The sequence below is a fragment of the Papilio machaon genome, chromosome 4, assembly GCF_912999745.1.
Source record: "Papilio machaon chromosome 4, ilPapMach1.1, whole genome shotgun sequence".
Taxonomy (NCBI): Eukaryota; Metazoa; Arthropoda; class Insecta; order Lepidoptera; family Papilionidae; genus Papilio; species Papilio machaon.
The window spans coordinates 7,975,411-7,995,344 of NC_059989.1; the positions used below are offsets into that span (position 1 = coordinate 7,975,411).

Below are 19,934 nucleotides of genomic sequence, written 5' to 3' on the forward strand. Positions count from 1 at the left end.
CTCACTATACGTCCCCACTGAGGTGCTCGGAGCCTACCCTAAGTTAGGGGTAACTAGGCCATAGTCAACCACGCTGACACAGTGCGGGTGGACTTCACAAATGTCATTGAATTTCTTCTCAGATATGTGCAGGCAGCATCACGATGTTTTCCTCCACCGTAAGAACGTCGGATAAATTTACATATGTAAATCGAAAAACACATTGGTACATGGCGTGATTCTTACTCGGGACCTGCAGATTGCCACCAACGCCTAATCTAGATTTGGTGTATATGATACTTAATAAAGAAATATATTTGTAAATTTGTTTTTCTTCATATTATTTACACTTCTGTTTCTGCATCCGTTTCCGTTTCTAATAAAATTTACTTTTTACATCTGTTTCCGTTTCTCGTTCCTCTAAGGCACTTCCGTAGAACATAGCCTGGGAGAACACATAGGCTATTAAGTTTTTTAATTCCGCCCGGAAAGAGTCAGAAGCAACACCTAGTTTTCTCATAAATCTAGGAAGTGCATTGACCAAACAGGACAGAAAACGGGACAGACGGACAGATAGTTATTTTCGCATTTATAATAGTAGTGAGGATTGTGCAGATAAAACTGAACGTGTATAGCAATAAACCACTCAGTTACGTCATTGTTATGGTAAGTTTTTAATGTCATACAACTTGTTTAACAACAATATTGTAACTCAAATTAGACTCACTGGTTGAATTTGTGATAGTTAATGGTGAAGTGTCACGTTGACAGATTTTTATTCATTTTAAATCTAATTTGGCCGCCATTAAAAAATGACGGGAAACATTTTTTTTACCAATCACCCCAACAAATGATAGTATGTGACAAACAGAACAACGTGATAAAATTCAATAGAATTAACACCTAAGATGTATTGTTAAAAACAGGGATTGACTTACAAAATATTTTTGATAACACTTGTACAAACTTTAGACATTGGTTTAAATAATATATTGTTAGGACTGTTGAGGGTAGTCACACAAAAGGTTGTTTTATAAGGAAGTATGCGCTGCTGCTCGAGGCAGTCTCTTTCCATCCGTCATTGCGGAACGTCTGACATTTTTGTTTATTTACGTTCGTTTTGAGTTTATACTACAGCGAGGGTTATTATGAAGTAGAGTTAAATTCATTATTTCGCTGTTAGTTTAATTCTTTTAAAATACTTTTGCATCAAATATCTTACATCAGAAGTGGGATAGGATCCACGTATGTATTCTGCTTTATTTATGTATTGCTGGTTGTTATGCGTTACGTATTTCCAGAATAGCTTAACGGAACTTGGTGAAATTTAGCATCGATGTAGAACATAGAATAGGGTAACTAGTTTTTTAGACCTTACGCTACTAGTTTATTTTTTAATTTCGCGCGATTAGATTTTAACCGACGATATTTATATAAATATTATTTATATTTATATAATTAATATATAAATATAAATATAATATATAAATATAAATATAATATATAAATATAAATAATATTTATATAAATATAATTTATATAAATATAAATAATTATTTAAAAAAAAACTGAATATTATTTGAATTTTCTTTATTAAATAAAATTCTTCAGTTATTACACAGTTGGAAATCTCAAGTCGGTGTGCTGCAAGTTCTTGGCAATCCAGTCCTCTGCCTCTCGGCTCATGTCTGCATCGAAGTAGTCACGCCAGCCTCCGGACTTGCCTACAGTGTGTTAAGTAAAAAACATGAATCCAGATTGTTTATTGTTTGTATATAAACATGTTAAAAAAAGAAATAGTTGAATAAAAACTTCTTAGGCTTTATAACATTTTGACAATATCCCATTTCCTTTAAAAATAATTCTAATACAAGTGTCTCAGCCGCCGGTGATACTTTGCGGTAGATAAAAAAATCTATTTTAAAATAAAACCTATTGTATGATTTAGATATCAAGAATTTCTTTTACTTATTATAATGTTTGATTGTGTTGAAGTCTTTTTTCTCACCTTTTCTAACAAACTCTCCTTTTGTTGCCATCATTCCTAACTCTTTCATGTTAACGATGTTAACAGATGGATTCTTTTTGAAATTATCGAATTTCATATGAGTACAAAGGTCATCTAATTGTTCAGCCGTGTACTCTTTGCCCAAGAAATCGGCGATACGTTTTACGGTCGCAGAGAGATTCTGAAACAAAAAAATACTACCCAGTCATCACCATCCTGTATTTTGGCTTAATTTTTACGGCCGGTCGCCGGTCTTTCGCTAATTGTAATTGTAGGTTATAATAAGTTAAAAAATTACTGTCACTCCTTATCACTTCTATATTCTTGATGGTTGTTACTGGTTTCCATATTGACATAGTAGTCAATACTTTTTATCCACAAACACAATTAAGTTGTCATTGTAATATTTTTTTTCTGTTATTAATGCCTGAAATATTGTATTCCTTATGATGACAATAAAGAAGTTTATTTATTATTTATTTATTTAAGTAAAACTTTTTTTTTATACTGAGGTCATTGTCCTTACCTGTGATAGTTCTTCATAAAACAAAAACATCATATTGGGATGATGACGCATCTCCCAGGCCTCTTTTAAGTGATCGAAGAAAGGTGACCAGTATACTGAAATAACAACACAATTTTATATATTTTACATGTTCGTTTAAGACGAAAACTACCCTTCTGTTATTTTTTTATTTTTAGTGCTTTTTTCATGAGATTCTGTTTGATTAAAATCGTTGTTATTTTACACTAAGCGAACCTATTTCTGTTTTGGTAGGTTGGTTATTGAAAAACTCACCCAAATCTTTGACGAATAAACTCCAAAAAGCTTTAAAGTCGCCATTAAATTTGAACGACTGAAATTCGCTGGTGAGATGATAGTAAGAAACGGCAACGTCTCGAGGGTCCCGTGCCACGTACACCACCTTACAGCTGTCAGGCAAACTCGGGGGCAGGAGTGACATCGGCAGGTGGGTCTTAATGATCCTCGGCGAAGGCATTGCCGCTACTTGTACCGTTCCAGGAACGCTTACAAGATCCAGAGCCTTCAATTTCTCTTCTTTACCGGCGTGTACTTTTTTCAACTTATCTAAAAGGCCCTTGTGCATGAGCATTGGAAATCTGTAAAATGAAAATTGTTTTTAGAAAAATAAATTGAAATATCAATGTTTTAAGTAGGTAAGTATGACATAATCGCATATTTAAGACATTTTTAAAATGGTAGCCAATAAAATGTTTAACCAAAAAAAAGAAACAGTAGTATTTCTAAGGATATTAAAATTTTTGCCTTTACAATTTTTTCGATAATAACTTGCGAGTGAAGTAAAAAGATAAGATTAAAATGTGATATAAAATAGATTACCCAAAAGCAAAAGGAATAGGAATAATATACTTGTGTAAGAAGAACTACTACTTGTGTTAAATATTGGAAAAGAATTATGAAGAATGTACTTACTCTAAGAACACAGATCTCTCTTCGAGCGGAATCTTGTTTGCCGTGGAGAAGTCTAAATCGTACGCCAACAGCCACACTATTGCTTGAGTCCATGTTGTTCCTGAAAATTAGAAACATTTACAAACATAACAATTATGACTTATTATATGTGTTGACGTTTCTTATTGCTGCAGTCTCGGACACACTTATAGTCATCGAATCGACTATGTCCCTTAGGCTTTATTAAGTATAGAATAGATAAATAACCATTAAAGAATAGTCGAATGGTGGGATTCAAACCCATGACCACATGATTGGAAACACAAACACTTAATCATTAGGCTATGTGCGCTTGCTTCAAAATGACTTCACTCATCTCCCCAGTCGTATCCCAATCGTGGGGTCGGCGCTCCAGGTTTTTAAACCTTAATGTTTTTACTTAATTTTTACGGCTGGCCGCTTGCCTATAGCAACCCTACTTGTATGAATGAAATCAATTTATTTTAAAATAAAAAAATAAACCAAAACACAATTAGAAACTAAATAATTATAGCTAGGTATCAAAAATTATTTCTAAAAATATGCTATCAATAAGTAGCAATATATGCATGAGTAAAAAAACATTATAAATAAACTCTCTACAACTCCGACTGCAGTAGTTAACTAATTACTATTATGTCAATTTTTTCTTTATTCTTTGTATTACCTGATCGTGGATAGGTGACGATAAAGACATCATCAGGTCTGAGCGGCATGTTATAAATACTTTCAGCTTCATTCTTATAATCGCTTAAGAGCAAGTATTTCTTGGGTCCTACTTGAATATTATATTTTCCATTTACACCTGTAATATGAACACATTAACAGTTAATTTAAAACACTGAAAATCCTCGATAACTGAACACAGTATATAATGATAGCAACAGCTATCATTAATCCACACCGCCAATCCAATCTAATCCAATCCACACCACATCACGTTGTTATTTATGACACTCCGGGGACAATGACACTTCAATGTTGGTTAATTTGCTTAATATTCAGGATCATAACGGAACGGTCACATGTACTCAACTCAGTCTAAAACCAATACGATCCATCTCCGTTGGATTAGTTATCAGAAAGAGGTAGACCTCTCTCTAGAGTATGGGATCTAGAGGTACGTAAAAGAAACTCACCTGAGAAATTTTTACACAATTCCTCATTCTGTTGTTCTTCGACATCTCGGATTTCGAAGGGAAAACTTTTAGGTTGCTGCATTGCGAGAAACAGAATAGCGAATCCAGATAAAGTGAACTCGCACTGTTATGTACTTGATATTTATAATCCGCTTTTATTTCGATTAGATAATACAATTATCAGTCGTTATTTTCGTTTTTAAAACATTACATAACAAATATACATAATTAAAGCTACATCTATAGATATATAGATAGAGCGTCGGTGGCTCAAGGGTTAAAGACTTGACTTACAATCTGTAGGTCCTGGGTATGAGTCGTGCCATGACCAATGTGTTTTTCGATTTTCGATTTACATATGTACATTAATCCGACGTTATTACGATGAAGGAAAACATCGTGATGCAACCTGAATTCAATGATATGTGAAAATTTTACAATATACACAGTAAGGTCATAAGTATTGTCACACAGTAAAAACTTTTCTTTTAGAATGCTGGCCACAAAAAAGTTTATTGAATTCTAATTTCGAATTATTCATGAAAATAAAACTGTATACTTTTTAGAATTTTACTCATTTTTAGCCGACTTCAAAAAGAAGGAGCTTATCAATTCGACTGTATTTTTTTTATGTGTGTTACTGCGAATCTCCGCCTCCGGTGGTCCGATTTTGGTAAAAATTATTTTAATCGAAAGGAAGTGCTTGCAGATGGGTCCCATTTTTTTTTAAATAACTAGAAGACTAGATTACATTAGTAGATTTTGAATTTAGCTTCAAAATTTGTTACGAAAATTAGGGACTTCTTGGTTTAGGCGCTTACGTAGGCTAAACTATAGGACCTACATAAAAAAGATGTATAGAAGAATTGTAGCCCTTTAAATGTGATAAATAAAAGTCTGCGATAGGATATATCTATCTTTTATAGTTTTCTCACAATAACCATTTTTTTCTTCAGAAACAGCAATTAAATTCATGCCCTATTTCCGACGTTATTATTCGAGTTGAGTATTAACCCTTATGTAAATAAATATGTTCATTATCAAGAAAATTTAATGTAGATTATATTTGTGCTTGAAACTATACAATTCTGTCTAATAGTTTAGGAGATATCGTAAGAATAAAATTACGCGGAAACGAAAAATGCTACATCGCGTTACAATGAATAGCACAATTTTGCTTTCTGGGCTTACGTAGGTCAAACTATATGACCTACATAAAAATGATGTATGGAGTAATTATAGATCCTTAAATTTGCTAAATAAAAGTCTTTGGTGGCGTATATCTATCATCTATGGATGTCTCACAAAAACCATGTCATTGTGAACAAACGTCGATTAAAATGCACACGAAAAACAGCGTCGTAAGCTTACGGCGCTATTATATTACATTCGATATCCTTATTACAATCCTTATCCAAATAAATATGTTTGAAGGTTAGAGTATTAAATGTAGATTACATTTGCCTTTCAAACTATATAATTCTGACTAATAATTTGGAAGATATCAAATAATTAAAAACTACGCCCATCCGAAAAATGCTACTGCGGAGCGTGGCTGGACAAAATTAAAGGCACGCTACGATGTATTAGTTCGTTAATTTTCAATTAGTACTTATACCGATTTTGATAATTATTTCATTGTTTAAAGGTGTGGAGGTTATCTGCTGCATATTAAATTAGTTTTTGAATTGAAGTACACACATGTTAAACATATTAAATAGGAAAGTCCTTTTCTTTATTTGTCTTATTTCCGTCCTCATACTTATTAAGGAAATTTGTAACCGAACTTCAAATTCACTAAAAAACGAGAAATAAAATTCTTTTTAAGAAAAAAAAGCCGACTTCATAAAAAAACAATCTCAAACAAAATGCACTAAAAAGTAAGTAAAAGTAGATGGTTTTCATGACATTATTTTGTTTCTTTTTAGTGCATTTTGTTTGAGATTGTTTTTTATGTTACTTCTTAATGCACTTTGTTTGAGATTGTCTTTAATGTTACTTTTTAGTGCATTTTGTTTGAGATTGTTTTTTTATGAAGTCGGCTTTGTTTTTCTCTTAAAAATATTTTTTTAAAATATGGAGTGGATGCTTAAAGAAGACCGTGTTGCAGTTATTGCGTTGCATCGTTGCGGTTACGCGCCAATTCAAATGTTTGACATGCTGAAAAATATCTATGTTTTGTTAAGTTCATTTTGGTATATAAATGGTCACATAATGAATAAACTTGTTTCAATTATTTTATACTAAACATGTGACAGAATTACCTAACTAGGTATTATCGGGCAAACTTAAATAATTTATTATACGATGCTCGAAAATTCGCAAGCATGCAATTAAAAAAATGTGTAAATAACTCCCGTATGCATCCAGTAAAACTCCCGTCCAGATCGATCTAGTCGTCTCAGAGATTATTATCGGGATTCGCCGACGTCGGTTGGCACAAAAATTTTAATTTAATTAAAAAATAAAAATTTAATCATGTGTACAAAATACAATTGTTTTTCGTGTTACAACATAACTCCAATTTATGAATGTGTATAAATATAGAACATAGCCTGGAAGAACACATAGGCTATTAAGTTTTTTAATTCCTCCCGGAAAGAGTCGCGAGCAACAGCTAGTTTTATCATAAATCTATAGTAGGTGCATTGAACAAACAACAACATTTATAAAATTACGGGGCTAGCATACTAATGTTGTAAGTACGAAATTTAAGATGAATCATCATCATCATCATCATTTGCTCACTATACGTCCTCACCGAGGGGATCGGAGCCTACCCTAAGTTGGGGGTGACAAGGCATTAGTCAACAAACTCAAGTGCTTAACCTCTGAGCCATCGACGTTCAAGATATCGTATCTCCAGAATAGCTTAACGGATCTAAATTAAGTATCGGAGTAAAATTTAGCATAGATGTAGAACATAGTATAGAAGAACTAGTTTTTTTTATACCTAAGGCTACTAGTATCTTTTTTTAATTTCGCGCGATTAGATTTTAACCGACGTTAATATTTTAAATAATTATTAATATTTAAAAACTGAATATTATTTGCAAAATGCTTTATTAAATAAAATTCTTCAGTTATTACACAGTTGGAAATCTCAAGTCGGTGTGCTGCAAGTTCTTGGCAATCCAGTCCTCTGCCTCTCGACTCATGTCTGCATCGAAGTAGTCACGCCAGCCTCCGGACTTGCCTACAGTGTTAAGTAAAAAACATGAATCAAGATTGTTTGTTGTTTGTAAATAAACATGTTAAAAAAAGAAATCGTTGAATAAAAACTTCTTAGGCTTTATAACAGTAGGCTGGATAAAACATTTTGACAATATCCTATTTCCTTTTAAAAAACAGAGAAAATAATTCTAATACAAGTGTCTCAGCCGCGGTAGATAAAAAAACCTATTGTATAATTTAGATATCAAGAATTGCTTTTACTTCTTATAATGTTTGTTGTTGTGTTGTTGTAATGTTGATAGTGTTGAATGAAGTCTTTTCCTCACCTTTTCTAATTAACTCTCCTTTTGGTGCCATAATTCCTAACTCTTTGATCTTAACGATACTAACAGATGGATTCTTTTTGAAGTTGTCAAATTTCATATGAGTACAAAGGTCATCTAATTGTTCAGCCGTGTACTCTTTGCCCAAGAAATCGGCGATACGTTTTACGGTCGCAGAGAGATTCTGAAATAAAATAAATAATACCCAATCATAATTTTCCTGGCCTTATCCCATTCGTGTGGAGTCGGTGCACAAGGTTTTATAAACTGTAATGTTTGACTTAATTTTTACAGCCGGCCGCCTGCTTTTCGCTAGTTCTTATAATGGGATAAAAAAAAAGTAAACATGTACTTTATTTAAATCCAAATATTCATAGCTAAATACATGAAAGTAACTTCTAAAAATACACCAATAATAAATATCAATAAACATTATTATCATAATAGTAATTTATAATTAACAGAGCGTCGGTGGCTCCGGGTTTAAGCACTTGACTTTTAATCTGCAGGTCCGGGGTTAAAATCCTGCCATGTACCACTGTGTTTTTCGATTTTCGATTTACATATGTACACTTATCCGACGTTCTTATAGTGACGGAAAACATCGTGATACAACCTGCACATATCTGAAGAGAAATTCAAATTTATATGGGTGAAGTCAACCAACACGAACTGGGCCAGCGTGGTTGCTTACGGCCAGTCACCCCTAACTTGGGGAGGCTCTGAGCCCCTCATCCGATGAATAAACATTATTGATGAATCGTGTTAAATAAATAAAAAAGTTATTGTCGCTTGATCAACACTATTTATCACTTCTATATTCTTGATGGTTGCTGCTGGTTTCAATATTGACATAGTAGTTAGTATTTTTGGTCCGATTACACAAACACAATTAAGTAAAACTTTTTTTATTATACTTAGGTCCTTGTCCTTACCTGCAATAGTTCTTCATAAAACAAAAACATCATGTTGGGATGATGACGCATCTCCCAGGCCTCTTTTAAGTGATCGAAGAAAGGTGACCAGTATACTGAAAAAACAACACAATTTTATATATTTCCATGTTCCTTTAGGACGAAAACATGAATATACAAAAAAAAGACCACTTGGAAAAAGAAATGTAGGTAGGCCAAATAAACGGTGGTCTGTTGATATAACAGATAAAGTAGGAAGAGACTGGAGAACTTTAGGCAGGAACAGAACTGATTGGAAAAAGATGGAGGGGGCCTTCGACCAAAGTAGGGTCTATATCTAAATGTATGAATCTAACTATACTAATATAAATATAAGCAAAACACTAACATTACTAACAAAATACTGCTCTTGTAAATAGTTTATTTTAGATGTGGAAAATAAACGAGGCTTTATTATATTATTTTTGTTTTGTTAGGTAATATTGTTGAAAAACTCACCCAAATCCTTGACAAATAAATTCCAAAAAGATTTAAAGTCTCCGTTAAATTTGAGCGACTCAGATTCGCTGGTGAGATGATAGCAAGAAACGGCAACGTCCCGAGGGTCCCGTGCCACGTACACCACCTTACAGCTGTCAGGCAAACTTGGGGGCAGGAGTGACATCGGCAGGTGGGTCTTAATGATCCTCGGCGAAGGCATTGCCGCTACTTGTACCGTTCCAGGAACGCTTACAAGATCCAGAGCCTTCAATTTCTCCTCTTTACCGGCGTGTACTTTTTTCAACTTTTCTAAAAAGCTCTTATGCATGAACATTGGAAATCTGTAAAATGATTTTTTTAATCTTGAAACATCAATTATTTCAGTAGGTAAGGACATCAATTATTTCAATTTTTTCGATAACAACTTGCGGGTGATCTAAAAAGATAAGATTAAAATGTTATATAAAATAGATAACCCAAAAGCAAAAGTAATAGGAATAATATAGTTGTGTTACTAGTTATTTAAAAAAAAAACAAAAAATGGGACTCATCTGCAAGCACTTCGTTTAGATTAAGATATTTTTTATCAAAATCGGACCACCAGGGGCGGAGTTTCGCGGTAACACACATAAAAAAAATACAGTCGAATTGATAACCTCCTTCTTTTTGAAGTCGGCTAACAAATTGAAAATCAAAGAAGTGAATAAGTCGAACTGAAGTGGTTATTAATTTGTATATAGGAGAAAAATACTAATCAATTTTTTTTTAATTGTGTCAGCTGTACGTTGACAACAAACATTGCCAAAATATTCAGCATCACATTTTCTAATCAATTCCCAACAAAGTGTAAATTAACTTACAAGATGGAACATATTTTATAGTACATTTTCATCCCTGTCAGTCCTAAAAGAGCACATGACTAACATTTTTTGGCATTAAAGACATATTCTTATGATTAGTATTACTTTTAAAACCAAATGAAATAATTACCAAAGACTGGAAAAGAATTATAAAGAATGTACTTACTCTAAGAACACAGATCTCTCTTCGAGCGGAATCTGATTTGCGGTGGAGAAGTCTAAATCATACGCCAACAGCCACACTATTGCTTGTGTCCATGTTGTTCCTGATAATTAGAAACAAATCTTGCAAATGTAAAACGTTGACTTATTATACATATTGACGTGTCTTAATGCTGCAGGTCATATTAAGCATAGAACAGATAAATAACCATTTAAGAATAATCGACTGGCGAGATTTAAACTCTCGATCACATAATTGTATGTCCGTACATTTTATCATTAGGCTATTGGTGCTTCAAATTGACTTCACTCAACTTCCCAGCCTTATCCCACTTGCGTGGGGTTGTTAAATTCTAATATTTTCACTTAAATTTTACGGCTGGCCGCTTGCCTGTCGCCAATCCTACTTGGGAAAAATAAATTAAAATTAAATATGCAATTAGAAACTAAATAATTATAGCTAAATATCAAAGTTACTTCTAAAAATACACCATCAATAAATAGCAATATGATAATGAGTAAAAAAACACTAATTGTAAGAGCTCGATTTCCGTAACTCCACGACTGGCGCGTATTTAGCGTGTGAGCAGAATCTCGATTCACTCCAGCCAACCCAACTCCCCAAAACATTATAAATAGGCTAACTAGGACTGCAGCAGTTAACCAATTGTGCCAAATTGGTTCTCTTCATTCTTTGTATTACCTGATCGTGGGTAGGTGACAATAAAGATATCATCAGGTCTGAGCGGCATGTTATATATACTTTCAGCTTCATTCTTGTAATCACTTAAGAGCAAGTATTTCTTGGGTCCTACTTGAATATTACATTTTCCTTTTAGACCTGTAATATGAACAATATGCACATTAACAGTTAATTTGAAACACTAAATCCTCGATAAGTGTGTTATCATAAATTACCACACCATATTGTTACTTATGACACTCCGTGGCAATTACACTTCAATGTTGGCTAAGTTGTTTAATATTCAGGATCATGACGGAACGGTCACATGTACTAATATTTATACCATCGTTCTCCGTTGGATTAGTTATCACAGAGTTGCTCTCGGATCTAGAATCTAGAGGTACGTTAAAGAAACTCACCTGAGAAATATTTACACAATTCCTCATTCTCTTATTCTTCAACATCTCGGATGTCAAAGGGAAAACTTTTAGGTTGCTGCATTGCGAGAAACAGAATAGCAAATATACATAAAGTGACCTCGCACTGTTATGTATACCTACGTTTTATAATGCCATTTTATTTAGATTAGATAATAAAGTTATCAGTTATTTTCGTTTTTATAATAATACATAACAAATATACTGACACATATCTAGATATATGTATATGTTAACGGAGATGTGCGTAATCCGCCATTGTATACAATTCCTAGGAAATATGTAGAGTACCTAAAATCGGATCAGTCGGAAATGTAATGGATAACGGCAGAAAATTTTCCAACAGAATTATTGAGAATCTAAAACATATTAACTACATTAAAAATTATGTGCTAAGTATGTATGGGTAGAACAATTTATTTCATTTATTTTATTCAGAGAACTATGGTTTCTGTAATGTTTAGGTATTAGTTATTTTCGTCACGGAAAATATAGGTTTCGTACATTTCATAGTATCATCAGAATTTCATAAAATTGCTATGAAATGTATAGATTAATTCATATTTACCAGGATATGTGTGACTTAAATATTTTGTCATACAATATTTTATACTTTTCTAAATATGTTCAGAATTCTAGGAAATGTAATAGGATATTTTCCTAGGAATTCACCAATTTGTTGAGGAGGGAAGAATCGCAAAATGTGGCAAAGAGAACGTTAAGTATGAGTGTGGAGGGATACACCTTTAGAGGTAGACCTAGGAAGAGATGGATAGATTGCGTGAAAGATGACATGATGACAGCAGACAGATTCATTTGAAATTTGGAAGACGGAAACCTGGTGCACCGACTCTTCGTAAGTGGGACAAGGTCAAGGAGATAATAATTATTACTACTACTTATTTAAATAATTATTAATATTTAAAAACTGGATATTATTTGCAAAATGCTTTATTAAATAAAATTCTTCAGTTATTACACAGTTGGAAATCTCAAGTCGGTGTGCTGCAAGTTCTTGGCAATCCAATCCTCTGCCTCTCGGCTCATGTCTGCATCGAAGTAGTCACGCCAACCTCCGGACTTGCCTACAAAATGTTAATTAAATTATATGAATCCAGAATTTGTGATAAATAAACATGACATAAAAAAGAAATCGTTGAATAAAAACTTTTTAGGCTTTAGTAGGCTGGATAAATTGCATTGCAGATAATTGCAATGCATTTTGACGATCGTCAAATTTTCTTACCTTTTCTAATAAACTCTCCTTTTGGTGCCATAATTCCTAAATCTTTCATGTTAACGATGTTAACAGATGGATTCTTTTTGAAGTTGTCAAATTTTATATGAGTACAAAGGTCATCTAATTGTTCAGCCGTGTACTCTTTGCCCAAGAAATCGGCGATACGTTTTACGGTCGCAGAGAGATTCTGAAATAAAATAAATAAGACCCAGTCATCATTTTCCTGGCCTTATCCCACTCGTGTGGATTCGGTGCACAAGGTTTTATAAATCTTGATGTTTTGGATTAATTTTTACGGCCGCCTGCCTTTCGCTCATTCTAATTATGGGATGAATAAATTAAAAAGTTAATATATACATAATTTAAAATCCAAAATTCATAGCTAAATACATAAAAATTACTTCTAAAAATAAATCAATAATAAATAATAAAATAATAAACATTATTGATGCATCATGATAAATAGACTAGAACTTTAAGTTTTTGTCGTTTGATCAACACCAAAGAATATAATACTCTCTATAGAGAGAAGAATGACATGTTACATACTATAGTATTATAACTTTGGTCTATACGCTTATACTACTAGCGCCATAATGGTCGCCCATATGAAAAAATAAAACGCGGGAATTTTGAATATACGTTTAGTATTTTAATTTATTTATAGTTAAAAATTTATATTGGAAATTATGATTATTTTGATAATTTGGCAAATGTAAGATTTTTTTAAAGAAAGAATAATTTTAAAATGAAATAATCATTATTTTCAATATATTGTGTTAGTAAAAGTTATAAACTTAAATTAGTTAAAGGAATAATGAAATGAAACAGAGTAATTTAACATCATTTATTTAATTAAATTTAGTTCCCGATTTTTTTTAATTAAGAATCGCTTTAAAGATATAAAAATTATTGATTTTATTATGAAATCACAATTTTCATTATAATGTCTGTCACAATTAAGTAAAAAGCTGAAATCCACCATGCATGTAAGGATGGATTTTAAATTTTTAACTATATAATTTTTGTATCCATTTGATTCAAGTTCATTATTAATTATTGAAGCACTTATCTCCACACATTGAATAAATTTTTTACTGGCGAAATTTAAGCTTTCAGCATAATCTTTAAATTGTGTAAAAATGTGTATGGATTTATGGTCTGATGATAAAAACAATTCCTTACAATTATTACAATTTATATTTCGTTTTTTGACCATAAATCCACACACATATGCACAAGCCTGGGCCTCTGACGTACCACTATCAATGGTATGAACTGCTTCACCAATAATATCTTCAAATTGATCTTGATGTGGATCAAATTGCCATTCTATGTCATCTGACGTCTGTTCTATTTGGCTATCGCCGGCTATCAAAAATGCCTCTAGATTATTAATATTTCAATATTTCACTTATCAGAGTCAATATCTCAAAACTTAACCACTCGCGTTATTAGTTCAAAAATACAATGCAATATCAAAGATTTCGGAACCATACGAGAACACGTTTTGAAACAAATTTGAAAACTTATTTTTTTAACGGTTATGATTTAAAATTGCCATTACTACATTTTTTTGCGATGTAGATATAAGATAACAAGTGATCGTATATCTTGATTTATAAATACAAATGTAAGAAATAAGACAATTAATAATAGGATTTTTTTTAAATCATGTTTTCTTATTTTTAATTATAAATACTTTATTATAATAATAAAAGGATGAAATATTTTTTTATATGGCAAGTATAGCTTGGACTATCGCGAGCGAAAACGGCATAGATATATGCTCTATCTCGTTCATATTATGGAACCCAGTTAACACAACAACAAAATTGTCTCTGTGTGAAGTTTCTTGTTTTTCGTTCGAAGTTGGCGGACCCGATCAACACTATTTATCACTTCTATATTCTTGATGGTTGTGGCTGGTTTCAATATTGACATAGTAGTTAGTATTTTTGGTCCGATTACACAAACACAATTAAGTAATACTTTTTTTACACTGAGGTCCTTGTCCTTACCTGTGATAGTTCTTCATAAAACAAAAACATCAAGTTGGGATGATGACGCATCTCCCAGGCCTCTTTTAAGTGATCGAAGAAAGGTGACCAGTATACTGAAAAAACAACACAATTTTATATATTTCCATGTTCGTTTAGGAAGAAAACATAAATATACAAAAAAAGACCACTTGGAAAAAGAAATTTAGGTAGGCCAAATAAACGGTGGTCTGATGATATAACATATAAAGTAGGAAGAGACTGGAGAACTTTAGGCAGGAACAGAACTGATTGGAAAAATATGTAGGGGGCCTTCATCCAAAGTGGGGTCCACAGGTGGGCACAGTTAAACGAAAAGTTAACTTCGTTAATCGTTAATTCGTTAATTAAAAATTTAACTTCGTTAATCGTTAAAGCGTTAAAATCTCGAAAATTTAACGCAAGTTAAAGTTAATCGTTAACAGTTAACCATACCTACTACATAATACAATTATACATACTAATTTCACACTTATTGTGGCGACACTTGTTTAAATTTACACATTACGTATTAGAGACAAGTATGAATGCATTATACTATATTTCATTACGAGTGCGGAAAGCCTGTTATTGCAAAGAGTTCCGGCAAATGTCTACCCGAGCCGAGGCGCGAGGCGGTGAGGGTTGACAGTTGGAACAAGTTGTAATGACAGTTTCGCACGTGTACTAAACAACTATTTTTGATACAGTTGCGAAAAAATGAAGCAATTTAATAGAATAATAAAAATACAATAAACTCAACTAACTAAAATGTTTGGAAAATGGCGCCAACCGTAAAAGAATACCAACAGAGATTTTTTTTTATTCACCCATTCTAGATAGGCAAAGGGAACTATGCCCAAACAACCAAGTCTTCAGTAGATTATTTTTATTGATATGAAATGAAAATGAAATTTAATGAGATGAAATAAAATGAAAACTAACCTAATTCATTGAATCAAATCATTAAATCTGATATTGTAACAAATTAGGAGCTTCTTTTTACAAATATTTGCATGAATCATAAAAACTTCAATGATTTTTTTTTGTAAAAAATTCGTGGTTGGTTTTTCTTTTTAACAGACATTATTTTGACAGTTGGGAAAGAGATCGCAGGAGTTTGGAAAAGCTAAAAAAACCACGAGTAAAAAAATGTTTTAATACAGTTGCTCAAAAAGTGGCGTATTGCAGGGACGAAGAGCGTTCTGAATGTGGGCTATTACGTCTCGTGCTTTTATATACTCGTAATGAAATATGCTATTTCGAACCTTCTATTGATTTTGTCCTGTTGGTCACGTCTTTCCCGGACGCTCTGATGCATCACACTTGCACGCAAACTTCACATATATCAATTGTCAATTCTTTCGTTCACCATTCGAGTCGCCGACAGTCGCCCAACATAGCTGAACTTACGAGCGTGGCGTGGCGCGTAATTTAAACAAAATGACAGCAAATCTCCAAGTTTCTAATTTAACGATTAACGGACTTTTATTAACGGAAGTTGAGTTTAACGGAAGTTAACAAAACCGTTAACTCTTTTTGAAGTTAACTTAAAAGTTAATCCGTTAAGCAAAATGTTAACTTCGTTAATTAACGATTAACGGATTAACGAGTTAATGCCCAGCTCTGGTGGGGTCCATATCTAAATGTATGAATCTAACTATACTAATATAAATATAAGCAAAACACTAACATTACTAACAAAATACTGCTCTTGTAAATAGTTTATTTTAGATGTGGAAAATAAAAAAGGTATTATTATATTATTAGGACGAAAACTACCCTTCTATTTTTTATTTTCACTAATACATAAGATTACGTTTACTTAGAATCGTTGTTATTTTACATTAAGCAAACCTATTTCTGTTTTGTTAGGTAATGCTGTTGAAAAACTCACCCAAATCTTTGACAAATAAGCTCCAAAAAGTTTTAAAGTCGCCGTTAAATTTGAGCGACTGAAATTCGCTGGTGAGATGATAGCAAGAAACGGCAACGTCTCGAGGGTCCCGTGCCACGTACACCACCTTACAGCTGTCAGGCAAACTCGGGGGCAAGAGTGACATCGGCAAGTGGGTCTTAATGATCCTCGGCGAAGGCATTGCCGCTACTTGTACCGTTCCAGGAACGCTTACAAGATCCAGAGCCTTCAATTTCTCCTCTTTACCGGCGTGTACTTTTTTCAACTTATCTAAAAAGCCCTTATGCATGAGCATTGGAAATCTGTAAAATGATTTTTATTAATCTTGAAACATCAATGTTTTAATAGGTAAGTATAGCATAATCGCATACTTACCACATTTATTAAATGGTAGCCTATAAAATGTTTAACCAAAACAAAAAACAGTAGGATTACTAAGGATTAAATATTTGCCTTAATTTTTTGCCTTTACAATTTTTTCGATAACAACTTGTGCGTGATGTCAAAAGATAATATTAAAAAGTTATATAAAATAAATAACCTAAAAGCCAAAAGTAATAGGAATAATATACTAGTGTTAAAAGCGAATTGAAAATCAAAGAAGTGAATAAGTCGAACTGAAGTGGTTATTAATTTGTATATAAGAGAAAAACAGTAAAATAGTTTTTTTTAATTTCTGTTAGCTGTATGTTGACAACAAACATTGACAAAATATTCAGCATCACATTTTCTAATCAATTCCACAAAGTGTAAATGAACTTACAAGATGGAACATATTCTATAGTACATTTTCATCCCTGTCAGTCCTAAAAGAGCACATGACTAACATTTTTTGGCATTAAAGACATATTCTTATGATTAGTATTACTTTTAAAACCAAATGAAATAATTACCAAAGACTGGAAAAGAATTATAAAGAATGTACTTACTCTAAGAACACAGATCTCTCTTCGAGCGGAATCTTGTTTGCGGTGGAGAAGTCTAAATCGTACGCCAACAGCCACACTATTGCTTGTGTCCATGTTGTTCCTGAAAATTAAAAAAAAATTACAAACATAACAATTATGACTTACTAGCTTTTGCCCGCGACTCCGTCCGCGCGAAATAAAAAAAAAGTAATAGAAAACGGGGTAAAAATTATCCTATGTCCTATTCCTGGTTCTAAGCTATCTGCCCACCAATTTTCAGTCAAATCGATTCAGCCGTTCTTGAGTTATAAGTGGTGTAACTAACACGACTTTCTTTTATATATATAGATATGTGTTGACGTTTCTTATTGCTGCAGTCTCGGACACACTTATAGTCATCGAATCGACTATGTCCCTTAGGCTTTATTAAGTATAGAATAGATAAATAACCATTAAAGAATAGTCGAATGGTGGGATTCAAACCCATGACCACATGATTGGAAACACAAACACTTAATCATTAGGCTATGTGCGCTTGCTTCAAAATGACTTCACTCATCTCCCCAGTCGTATCCCAATCGTGGGGTCGGCGCTCCAGGTTTTTAAACCTTAATGTTTTTACTTACCTTTACGGCTGGCCGCTTGCCTATAGCAACCCTACTTGTATGAATGAAATCAATTTATTTTAAAATAAAAAAAATAAACCAAAACACAATTAGAAACTAAATTATTATAGCTAGGTATCAAAAGTTACTTCTAAAAATATGCTGTCAATAAATAGCAATATATGCATGAGTAAAAAAACATTATAAATAAACTCTCTACAACTCCGACTGCAGTAGTTAACTAATTACGATTATGTCATTTTTTTCTTTATTCTTTGTATTACCTGATCGTGGATAGGTGACGATAAAGATATCATCAGGTCTGAGCGGCATGTTATAAATACTTTCAGCTTCATTCTTGTAATCACTTAAGAGCAAGTATTTCTTGGGTCCTACTTGAATATTACATTTTCCATTTACACCTGTAATATGAACAATGTGCACATTAACAGTCAATTTAAAACACTGGAAATCCTTGATAAGTGTGTTATCTTCAATTACCACATCACTTTGTTACTTATGACACTCCAGGGACAATGACACTTCAATGTTGGTTAAGCTGTTTAATATTCAGGATCATAACGGAACGATAACATTTACTAACTCTGTCTAAAACCCATACGATTCTTCTTCCTTGGATTAGTAATCAGAAAGAGGTCTAAAGTATGGGATCTAGAGGTAAGTAAAAGAAACTCACCTGAGAAATATTTACACAATTCCTCATTCTCGCGTTCTTCGACATCTCGGATTTCGAAGGGAAAACTTTTAGGTTGCTGCATTGCGAGAAACAGAATTGCGAATACAGATAAAGTGAACTCGCAATGTGCCTACGTTATATAATCCGCTTTTATTTCGATTAGATAATACAATCATCAGTCGTTGTTTACGGTTTTAAAACATTATATAACCAATATACAGATATATGTTGACGAATAAATAAACAGATGTATGTAATCCGTCATTATATATATATTACCTAGGAATTGTATGAAATTCTGATATAGTACTAAGAAATGTATGAAAGCAATGTTTTCCGAAATAAATAATACACATTACAGAAACCGTAGTTATATGTGAATAAAATAAATGAAACAAGATTTTCTTCATACGTGACAATCATTTTATAGTAGATAAATGATTAGAATATGTTTCAGGTTCTCAATAATTCGGTTGGAAAAATTTTTACTATCCTCAGATGAGAGAATTGCAAAATCACCATGTAAATATATCAAATAACTGGTAATTCATACATATTTCTTAGGATATGTTTGAACTAAATATTCTTTCAAAAAAATATTTTATATTTTTCCTAAAAAAAAAAGGGTCAGGATTCTACATATTTCCTAGGAATTGTATGGTTTCATACATTTCCGGTAACATACAGACCATTAATTATGTAGATATCAGCGCTCCCTCTACTGCGATATCGATAATACACCTTGCATTTTATGATTGTCAATCATTATGACGGCTGCACAATTTCTTTAATAACATTAAAGAAATTGTGCAGCATCTCGAGAAGGCCATAATTTTCGTACCGACCCAAATGCTGTCAGATCTAGGCGTGAACGTGACGATTCGCTACTTAACTGTGACGACTCATCGCTCAG

The 19,934-nt window shown here is 32.7% G+C and overlaps 1 protein-coding gene and 1 long non-coding RNA gene across 4 annotated transcripts; both read right to left on the bottom strand.

Moving 5' to 3' along the window:
• Positions 1 to 1,573: 1,573 nt before the first annotated feature.
• Positions 1,574 to 19,119, bottom strand: LOC106720261 (sulfotransferase 1C4). 3 transcript variants are annotated; one of them, XM_045686874.1, is made up of 7 exons: positions 19,022 to 19,119; positions 18,609 to 18,746; positions 10,518 to 10,617; positions 2,787 to 3,109; positions 2,514 to 2,608; positions 1,988 to 2,168; positions 1,574 to 1,703 (listed from the first exon to the last, which is right to left on the bottom strand). In XM_045686874.1, exons 1-7 carry the CDS (start codon positions 19,101 to 19,103, stop codon positions 1,594 to 1,596), a joined length of 1,029 nt encoding a protein of 342 aa, XP_045542830.1. In that variant the 5' UTR covers positions 19,104 to 19,119; the 3' UTR covers positions 1,574 to 1,593. The 3 variants fall into 3 exon arrangements, with proteins under 3 accessions (XP_045542830.1, XP_045542832.1, XP_045542831.1); XM_045686876.1 differs by lacking the exons at positions 18,609 to 18,746; positions 19,022 to 19,119 and adding an exon at positions 11,217 to 11,340; XM_045686875.1 differs by lacking the exons at positions 10,518 to 10,617; positions 18,609 to 18,746; positions 19,022 to 19,119 and adding exons at positions 3,444 to 3,543; positions 4,129 to 4,316.
• LOC123723628 lies at positions 7,647 to 8,150 on the bottom strand. Its single transcript, XR_006756801.1, has 2 exons — positions 8,101 to 8,150; positions 7,647 to 7,796 (listed from the first exon to the last, which is right to left on the bottom strand). It is a non-coding gene; the product is annotated as an uncharacterized LOC123723628 (long non-coding RNA).
• Positions 19,120 to 19,934: the final 815 nt, after the last annotated feature.

Excerpts from the sequence above, each read along its gene's own strand:
- LOC106720261 (XM_045686874.1), bottom strand. The coding sequence starts at position 19,103 with ATGCAGCAACCTAAAAGTTTTCCCTTCGAAATCCGAGATGTCGAAGAA. Across the intron at positions 3,110-10,517 it reads GAGAGATCTGTGTTCTTAGA|ATTTCCAATGCTCATGCACA; the intron begins GTAAGTACATTC and ends TTCATTTTACAG. Across the intron at positions 2,609-2,786 it reads TTTATTCGTCAAAGATTTGG|TATACTGGTCACCTTTCTTC; the intron begins GTGAGTTTTTCA and ends TTGTTATTTCAG.